Source organism: Diuraphis noxia, unplaced genomic scaffold, assembly GCF_037042655.1.
Source record: "Diuraphis noxia isolate RWA-SAM2 unplaced genomic scaffold, SU_Dnox_SAM2 contig0001, whole genome shotgun sequence".
In the NCBI taxonomy this organism is placed as follows: Eukaryota; Metazoa; Arthropoda; class Insecta; order Hemiptera; family Aphididae; genus Diuraphis; species Diuraphis noxia.
Window position 1 is genome coordinate 53,250,997 of NW_028301711.1, and position 10,411 is coordinate 53,261,407.

At 24.7% G+C, this 10,411-nt stretch overlaps 1 protein-coding gene across 1 annotated transcript; it reads left to right on the forward strand.

The window, feature by feature from the left end:
• The first annotated feature begins 752 nt into the window (after positions 1-752).
• On the forward strand, positions 753-9,324 carry LOC107166644 (sorting nexin-14-like). Its single transcript, XM_089219291.1, has 8 exons — positions 753-1,076; positions 2,284-2,352; positions 2,466-2,643; positions 2,703-2,834; positions 2,935-3,134; positions 3,237-4,541; positions 4,651-4,991; positions 5,055-9,324. Exons 1-8 carry the CDS (start codon positions 979-981, stop codon positions 5,276-5,278), a joined length of 2,547 nt encoding a protein of 848 aa, XP_089075417.1. The 5' UTR covers positions 753-978; the 3' UTR covers positions 5,279-9,324.
• Positions 9,325-10,411: the final 1,087 nt, after the last annotated feature.

Here is a 10,411-nt window from a genome sequence, read left to right on the forward strand (position 1 = left end):
GATGACTTACCAGCTTTTTTTTTAAATTTGAATACTTGTATACACGTTTTTTTTTGTTTTTTTTTAAATAAATTATAAATTATGAAGCATATCTAATCTAGGTAAGTGACCTTTTTGTAGTCAAAATTAAAAATGTATGGTTTTTGGATACAACAATTTTAAAAATTGTGCGATTTTAACCTAGGTATTAAATGTTTGCGGTTTTGTTCTGTAATTTATTAAAAGTTTGAGGTTTTAGGAGTCAACGCTACTCATTTATTATTTGCCTTTACTCTACGTCCTGCAGTGTAATAGGCCTTTTAGTACCTACCCATTCATCCTTTAGTTAACTATTTCTCCGAAATTGATTTTTGATATTTTGCTATAATTTAAAAACGATTAACCGTAGATATAGGTTCTTGACATTTTCACCAAATTAATTTTTATTTGTACATGGTGAGATGAGTTGCTCTCAAATCTCATTTATAATTCATTACATTCATTACAATAATATTCAATTGACATCGTCCGACGACGACCTAGAAATTATTATAATGCACATGGCACCATTTATATAATACAATATAGGTATATAGATATATTGCATATTATGGCATATCGATCGCGGCCATACACTTAAGAGCCGCGCCCGTTATTTAGTTTCATAGATATAATATTATTATGTTGAGAAACGAGCACGCCCGATGATAAAAACGTAATCACTGTTGATAAGATAACCCGAAAATTCTTAACAAATCACCGACTTAGAGGCTTATTACAATAATAATAATAATAATAATTTAATATGTTTTATGCGTGTTACACCATATTCGAATGTTATTATGCAGTCATTATAATAATCGTTGTTAATTGTATATAGTTATACATACCAATACACGTCAATAGTGACTATGAATAATATTTTAATCGACCAATTCGTGTTTTACGGTCTCTAGTCGGTTTCCTGCACGACGCTTCGGGTGTTTGTTATGGAGCAAAATGAAAGACATCCTCGACCTGTTGACAGATGACAGGATTGTTTACTATGGCTTAGCGGCCATTAGCTGTGTACTTCTGTTCAATTTGCTTGTATGGGGGTAAGTGGTGAACACATCAATGCACATCATGACTTTTGGTACACAATATGTTAGGGATTAACAAAATCGTGTCAATTATTATTATACTTGCGAATTTCGTTCATTTGTTAACTTATATCTATGGTAGGTATTCTTTATTTTATGAACTGGTATAAAATCATTCTAACCATTATAATTCTGTTATTTATTTGAAAAAATTGTTTAATATTAGAATTCAATTATTTTTAAACATGTACAAGTTTATGTTCACCATGTCACATTGGAATTTAATAAACATATAATATTATATAAAGATTAAATATTGTATCTGCTGAAAGCATTACACATCTGATTGCTTTTACTTCTTTACTGTCTTCTAACTATTTACTAAGAATTTTTTTTGAATTTTCTTTCTTGTAAGATTTTAAAATACATTAGTGGTGTAAAAAATAAATTTTAATTTACTTTTGATACCTACTCAATTAATTCACTCTAATAATATTAAAGCCAACAGTACAAGATTAGTTCTGCTCAACATATATTTGTTATTTAAAAATGAGTTAGTTAGAAGAAGAAAAATAGTGTGCTGAAATGTGTTTAACATACTATAAAACATTAGAATTCAGTTGTAAAATTCATTTTTATTATTATAAATATAGAAATCTAAAAATCTTTAATGTGAGTAACCTACCAAGTAATAACCTACTACTCTAAGATTTGTTATATTTTTTATGTTATAGGCTTTTTTTATTCAAACTTTAATATTGATAAATAATTGTAAATTGATATCTTAACAAGCTATTATAATAATGTAATTTTAAGTGAGCCTAGTGTGACATGATAATTAGCCGCAATCACTATGTATACCGCAGCCAAACATCACTCAGCGTCATTGGCTCCCTGATAGGTGAACCCATATATTCAATGGCCTATGTTTTCGAGTGTCAAAAACATTAAATCTAAATGATCGGCTCTGATGACATATTTATCTACATTATATAAAACTAGTGGTACATTTTTACTAGTTTTCGTCGTTTTTGATACTGCTTAAAACCTAAATTAAACTATAAAATTCTGAGTATTTAGATTAAAAATAAGGTATAAATTTCTACTATTATAAATAGTCAAACTACTTTAATAAATATTATACATTGGTTGCTAATATTCAAACAATATAAATATTATTAAACTTGATTTATATAAACCATTTTATTTTTATTTCGTTTAGATGTTTGAGTTTCATCATTGTTATTATTTCAATCGGTTGTGGATATTACATATTTGATTATGCCCTTAAGTAAGTTATATTTATACTATTTACCTATTTGAATAACAATACTTGTAACTATAAAATTAGAAAATGTATTTGGTACCCTCAAAAAATTGCTTATAATTTTATTTATTTCACAGAAATCAAAATTTAAATATCACCTCTAGATCAGAGAATATATTTGAGAAGACTAAAATATATAAATGTAATAATTGCAAAAACTGTACTTCATGTGACATACATTTAAAATGTCTAAATCAAGAAACACCATGGAAAGGACTATTAATACCAGAACAAATTGATTCTTCAATAGATAAAGTAAAATTTATTTTATAATTTTAAATTTTATATTTAATAATTTTTATTATTATTTTTAGTTATTATCAAAAATCATAAAGGTATATATAGAAAGTTGGTATAATAATATTTCAAATGATCCACATTTTATTAAGGAAATTAAACATGTCATACGATTTGCAACAAGTGTATTGCTTAAAAGATTGTTACAGGTTAGTATTACTTTGATAGATAATATTCATATTAAATAAAGAGCTGTCATATTATATTACTGTCATGAACAAATCATTTACTTTTTATATAATATTTCAGTTAAATTTAGAAGATATTATGCAGTATAAAGTAATTCCAATATGTTTATCTCATATAAGGCACTGCCAAAGAATAGAAAAGGGTGAAAAAATTGCACATCATTATGCCATCAGTAATCGTAAGGTTGAAATTATGTACCTTAAAAAAGTGTCTTCAAGTTTACTACCATTCATAATACGACAAACTGATCTTCAGTGCATGTATGAAAATAATTAATTAATAATTATATTTCATTTAAAAATTATATCTATTTCAAATTACATTGATGTCTCCATAATTTACTTACTATATTTACTTTACAGGATATTTTATACTTTTCTACGAGAACTTTTTTCACTTTGGATATTATTACCAATATCTGATGTAATATGTAACCCAACCAACATTGCTATTGCTTGGTCAAAATTATCAAGATCATCAATTATTTCAACAACTAAAACATGTAAAGATGAACTAGTTGAATTTTTATCAAAATTTATTGCTGAAACTCAAAATGATACTGTGCAACTTGAAATGCGTAGTATATTTAAAGATTCTACTATTTTATCTGCATTTACAGCTTTTTTGAAAAGAAAAGATGCTGTACATTTGTTACAGTTCTGTCTAGATGTAGACCAGTTTAATAAGCGCATGTTAAAACCGGAAATATCATCTCAAGAAATTGACATGCTCTATCGAGATGCTTGGGATATATTTTCTGTATATTTTAGTTCCCATTCTCCAGATTGCATAAGTTTTGATCCTGAGTTAGTGAGTCAACTGAGAAAAGTTTTATCCAAGGATGTTATAAAACTTCAAAATTCAAAACCACTATATCAAGCTTACGAACAAACATATTCTTTATTACAAAATAGTTATTGGATAGAATTTCATAATTCTGATGAATATTTTTCTTGGATATGTGGACCACGTAATATCCCAGAGACTAGTTCATCTCAAGAATCATTGTCAAATAGTGAAAAAAAAAATCATGCTTCTAAGCTTAGTCGCAAACTAAATAGGATAAAAGGAGCTATGAAGTCAAGTACTATATATGATGGTCAATTTGATTCTTTATCTTCTGAATGTGATCCTGAGTATGGAGAAGATCTATCTATTGATAGTGAAATCATTAATAGTGAAAGAGATTTAAGCACTTGGAAGGTAACTGATGTAACATCAGCTATGAAATTAGAATCTGGATCCAATGGTGGTCAATCATTAGTATTTTTTATTACTGTAGAAACAGTTAAAAATGATTCAATCAAACAATGGTGTGTAGAAAGAAGACTTGCTGACTTTTACACCTTAAAATCAAAACTTACTGAATTTCACGGAGTTTTTGTGGATGCTCGATTACCTTCAAGAAGAATTTTATTACAAAAAACAGAAAATAATGACATATATATGCAGTTTCTTAATCAACTATTACAAAAACCTGAACTTAAGGGATCCGATTTATTGCATATGTTTTTAACGTCCATGGACAATTTTGAAGATTCTGAATCAGCTATTGGAAGATTATTAAGGAAATCTATGCCGATGAATTTGAGAAAAGAACGTGGACAAAATTTAGAATCTTTCATTTCTGTTTTTATGGCTTCAGTCGAAACCAAACTAAAACAAAGGTGTAAACAAATTATAATTTTGTTATTATGTAGTATATTACTATATTATAGTATTAGTAATTAAATACTAATGATTAAATATCTCATTAATTTATATTTTAAATTACAGACATGAGTGGAAAGATTTAAGTGAACATCCTCCAGAAAAGAAATTTAAAATTGCCGAAAATTCGATTTTTGGTAATAACTTAAATATAATTAAAGATGAAACCCAAACAACATTAGAAGAAATATCAGATCAAATAAAATTTCCCTGTACTCCAATTAACTGCATAATTTTTTTTGGAGTACATGTATACAATATGTCAAATGCTGTTGTCCGAATAATTTTGGCTATACAATCAATATGTGGTAATATTGTCGATTCTATTATACAGCACTACATAAGTCTCCGGATTGTAAGATCGATTACACCTTCTAAAATTTCAAACTTAATCGAACTGTTAGAAAGTATGTAGAAATTTTTTAATCCTTAAACATTTAGATATTTAATTTAATTTTTAATTTTTATAGATGTTCTATTTCCCGGTGATGATGCACCACAAAAGACTGATCATAAAATTTCAGTTGAACATTTAAAACTATTGAATAATTCAGTTTTTTTCCCACTGTATATGTGTTTATTTCAATGTACACAAAATTCAGTGATGAATAAACAATTATTCTACAGACTTTTAGATGTTTTACTAACAGAAATGTTTCCAGAACTACGAACACAACTTAACGAACAATTATGATGATAAAACTTAATTGCTGTGATAATATTGAGTGATACATTCCTTAATATCAAAATAAGGTATATAATTTATATGCTTTATAGTTGTTTAATAGTTTTAAAAGCCCAATTACTTCAATTTCCCATTTGTTTACTCGTTTGACTAAATTATTGTTATTTTGATTTATATTTTTTAACTAAATTAGAAGTAAAGTTTTATTTCATCTATAAAAAAAAAAAATTGCTTGTATAGTTTGAAAAGAGAGTAATTCTAATCTTAGTTTGATTATTATTATTTGTTGCCAAACATGTATTTTTAAAATAATATTACCATTTTGTATATTTTACTTGTTAATTTTATGTTAAAATTATCAATCATAAAGCATACTTTTAACATTAATTTAAGTTGTTTTTTTAAAAAAAAGTATAAAACATAAATAATATAAAAATTAGTTCAGCAATTTGTTGTGATTTTTTTATTTCACAACTTTAAAAATAAAATTTAAAATTGAGTAAGAACATAGTGTCAGTTTACAATCACTGTTATAGAAAATTAATTTCAATTTATATTTTCAAATGTATATTAAAATACATTTGCACACACATAAATATTTAATTTTAGCCTGACAAATCATTACTCAACCATTTCTATCATTCTGAATTAATATTAATGGCTTATAAACATTATTCATGTAAGTTCATATCTAATCATATAATTATGTATACATGCATAGATTGTTGAAAATATGCTATTTATATTACAAATATAGTAAAATAAATACAAACATTTGAAATATAAATGCTAACATTCATTTTCTGGATTAGCTCCAAAATTGTATTAATACAATTTAAAGGAATAACAGATTTTATGTTTTATCTTCCTTTAACAAATGATAACATTTTTATACTTAGGTATTAGCCAAAAACTATTTATTGAAACATTAATATTTCAAAAACTATAAACATAAATGGAATTTAAAACATGCAACCAGATAATTTTTTTAGAAAAAAAATTAAAATTAATATTGTTTAGATTAATTGTATACCTCAAAAAGTAACCAGTCATATAACACAAAAATTGTTACTTTCAAATGATATGTTTATAAATGATTAAAAATATAATAATGTTAATGATAATTTTTCATTTAGTTAATTTTAGTGTCTATAGTTTTAAAATAGGTTAAATATTTAAAAATGTACCAAAGACATTTTCTGCAGTTAATTATTATTTAGATACAAATGTTCCTAAACTTAAACAATATATATTTAAATGTGGTTTTTAAAAAACATTATCCTTATATTAATATCATTATTGACTAATATATAATAGAATTTATCACAAGTATAAATGTTTTTGTTAGATAATTGCATGGTTTTATAGTTTTGTTTTTTGATGAATAATAGATTTATTTTTTATAAAATAGTATTTTAAAATAAATTAAAAATAATAATCCAGTTTATGATGTAGCTATGTTAACAAGTAAATTATACCTCGGTGTGCTTAAAATGGTTTTATTATTTAAAATACTTATGATACTAGAAATATTTAAAATTGTTAATATTTATTATAAAACTATTATTTTTTTCAATATTATTTAAATACTCATAAATTTTTAATACAATAACAAAATAACTCGGTTGATTTTAGTACCGACCATTAAAACATATTCAATTATACTTTAATAATTAGAATTTGAACAAAAACAGTAGATAACAATAATAGTTGTAATTTGTTGTATATTGTAATTTCAATTACTTTTCCTTGTAAATTTAATCAGATTGAATTTAAAATAAAATCTTTGCTATTTGAAAGTTTCTTTTTTTGGTTAAGGTATTGTTTTCAAACTTCAACTATAGTCTATTCACAATGAGATCATTACTCGGCGGCGACCAGTTTTCGTTCGGCGGCGGTCAGACTCCGCCCACAAGCATCTAAAGCGCTGCTCCCGTCGGCGGCGGCGCGTCAGCCGCTGCCACGGAACAAAGCCACGCCCATGCGCACAACTAGGCCGCCGAGTAATGATCTTATTGTGAATAGACTATAGTCGTCACTGTGGCCATTTGCAGCTTGGAAACCATACCTTTAAAGTTTAAATACATTTTTGTCTTGAATGATTTTATTAAATACTATGTATTCATCCTAATATATATTCTATATTCCATGTTATACAAAAAATGTGGAAAAATATACTAATGCACAATTTTAACTTAATTTAAAAAATTAAAAATTAACCAGTATAACATTAAAAACATGAATATATTTTTTTTACTGCTTGCAATGTAACTAAGATGTGTATTATAGAATACAATATCTTTTAAGTAAGTATTTTTTACACAAAATATAAACCATTGTTTTGGATATATCTAAAATGTGAAAAATTTAAATATATGTTTCAATTTTAAATATTCTATTAAATCACTCATAAAATAAATACCCTATTTTACAAAATTTGAACAAAAATTAAAAATAATTAATGTATTCGCAATTTATTCAATATAAATATTGTGTGAGTATACCCAACTTACTAAACTACTTCAAAGTTTACTAAACTGCATGGGGCTGGGACATATTGAGAAGGTGTAATTCCAGGGTTGTATTTCTCCAAAAATATCAATTGCCCCATGTTTCAAATTACATTGATATTTTAACCTGGATGTAAGCAGCATTATTTGCCTCAAAGATTTAACCAAATGTCTACCTATGATCAGGTATTTTGAAATATGTGAATTATCTTGCTATCTATCTTAGTTGTCTCTAAGCACAGTAATTTAATTAATATCTAATAATTCAATGTTTGTAATATTTTATAAGTGACAATATAATGTATTTGATGTTTGCTGTATTAAGGTTTACATTATAAAATACCTATCTGTATTGAAAAAGGTAATATAAAATTGATTAAAATGGTTTTAACCTAGTATTAACCACGTGTAAATTTAATGATGTGTACCTACACATTTATTAATCATATTTAAAGTTATTGTTTATACTTATAATTAAAACTAAAAAGACAATGATATTAAAAGATTTATTATTTTTTTTTAGTTAAAAATAAATAGGTGTACAATATATAAATTGGTATCAAATATTAATTTCACAATATTTTATCACTGAGTGTAATTATTATTATTATTATTATTTTAATCATTATTTTAATTTGATTAATTTGATTTAATGCTAAATTATATGTATAGCATTCTTACTTAAAATTTAAATAAAATTTGTCAATTTAATTTGATAATTCGAGTCAGCAATTATGTCAATTATAGCTTGTATTAATTATTTTTATTAAATACATAGAAGTGAATATTATAATAATCACAATTTTCTTTTAATTCAAAATGATAATTCTTGAAAGTGTTAATACCTTTAATAATTTAATTAAAATTATTAACGTTTATAAAAACCTAATTCGTACACATTTTTTTAAAAGCTTTTACAGTCATTTAAACAAATTATTTACATAATTTTGATCATCCCCAAGATCTCAAACACAAAATAACGTCTTAATGTACCTGTCTTGACTTAATCTAATTATTTGCCGCCATTATTACAGTTTTTGGGCCAGCTTTAAATTGTTTTATTGTATTATTTAACATATTCTATATTCTAAGTATAAGAATCTTTTACCTTTAATCAAGTAACTCTTAAATCAAATTATTTCTGCTTTGTGATGAATATTTAATTTGTATTTCTTCTTACAAAAGTAATTGTATAGACCTGCAAATCTCTAACTTTATGGCTTGCGGAGTTCATTTTGTACTTAAATTTTCTAAGGATGTCCTTCCCAAATAATAAGATAGCTAATAATTAGAAATAGAAAAAATAAATAAAACCAGTTGTTATAAGTAATATGTTAAATGTGTAATTAAAATTATACATTTCTATTTACATTAATCGTACTTGTGTCTGTTGCTGCTATTGTTGGGTTTTCAATTTTATTTTTGGCCCATATGAAAATCTAGGTCAACACAACATCTCTGTATAGACACTTATGAGGTGTACATTTAAGGAATCACTAGGAAAGACATTTTTTCCTTTTTTTTTTTAATGACAGTATCACATAATTTTCTGAAACTATTAAGGTTCATACACCTAAAAGTTGAAACCAATGATATTTATTTTGTTTTATGATTTAACTTTACTATACTTATAAAAATAAAAGTATAAAGTTATGAAAAACCCGAATTAATCTTTTAACCAAATAAATAAAAATTCACTAAGATCCTGTTCATTCTTGGATTATTGCTCAATGTGTAAAAATTTCAAAAATTCGACAAAATCTATTTATTATAATTGAACTAAGTTACTGATTACCCAAGCTCTAAAATTATAGATAGATCATAAATGTTTATTTTTTTCAGTATTCAATAGTATTTACTATTTATCCATATTACTGTGTAACTGAAAATAATGGTTTGACTGGCTTAATATTTTGTTTTAACACTTTGTTTATGCAGTAAAAATAATTTTGTATGATGCTATTAATTCAACTCTTCAAATATTTCACTGGAGCAATAAGTAGTTTAAATTTTTTTTCATTCCATAAATTGTTCAGAATTTTATCAAAATAGTATTCAGTTCAAAGATTATTGTAAAAAAAAGATTGGATTTTATTTATCAACGGTTATAATAAGATACATTAACATAATTGAAAAAATATTGTACGAGTTAGGTACTTACATACTTACTCAAATTATGACTATGTATATAATAACTACCAACTTAATTTGATCAAAATTTAATAACTTACAGCTAATGTTTACTATGTAATTTTAAAAGCCAAATAATTAAAATATGTGATAAAGGTTTTTTTAGTATGCTATTATTTAGCCTAAAATGGCTTTAAATATTAATTTGTTGTAGGTATATATTTAATTTAAAAACCGTAATATTATTGTCTATGCACAGTCATTACATTAAACAATGTTATTATAATAACTAATTTTATGTTTTCAAAATTAAAAGTAAAAACAAACCAATTTTTATAATATTTTATCAGACAAATAATAAAAAAATCTGAATTTTTGTATTTGTTATGACATCTGTGTATAAAACAATTTAATTCCAATGTTAGCATGATTATAAATAAAATACTCGAATGTAATTAAAATTTATTTTAAAGTCAATCTAACAAACCCTTCAAAATAATCA

What these genes read in the sequence shown, in the direction of transcription:
- LOC107166644 (XM_089219291.1), top strand. Translation starts at nt 979, where the DNA reads ATGAAAGACATCCTCGACCTGTTGACAGATGACAGGATTGTTTACTAT. An exon ending in TTCAATTTGCTTGTATGGGG is followed by an intron (nt 1,077 to 2,283) that starts GTAAGTGGTGAA and finishes TATTTCGTTTAG; the next exon opens with ATGTTTGAGTTTCATCATTG. An exon ending in ATATTTGATTATGCCCTTAA is followed by an intron (nt 2,353 to 2,465) that starts GTAAGTTATATT and finishes TTTATTTCACAG; the next exon opens with AAATCAAAATTTAAATATCA.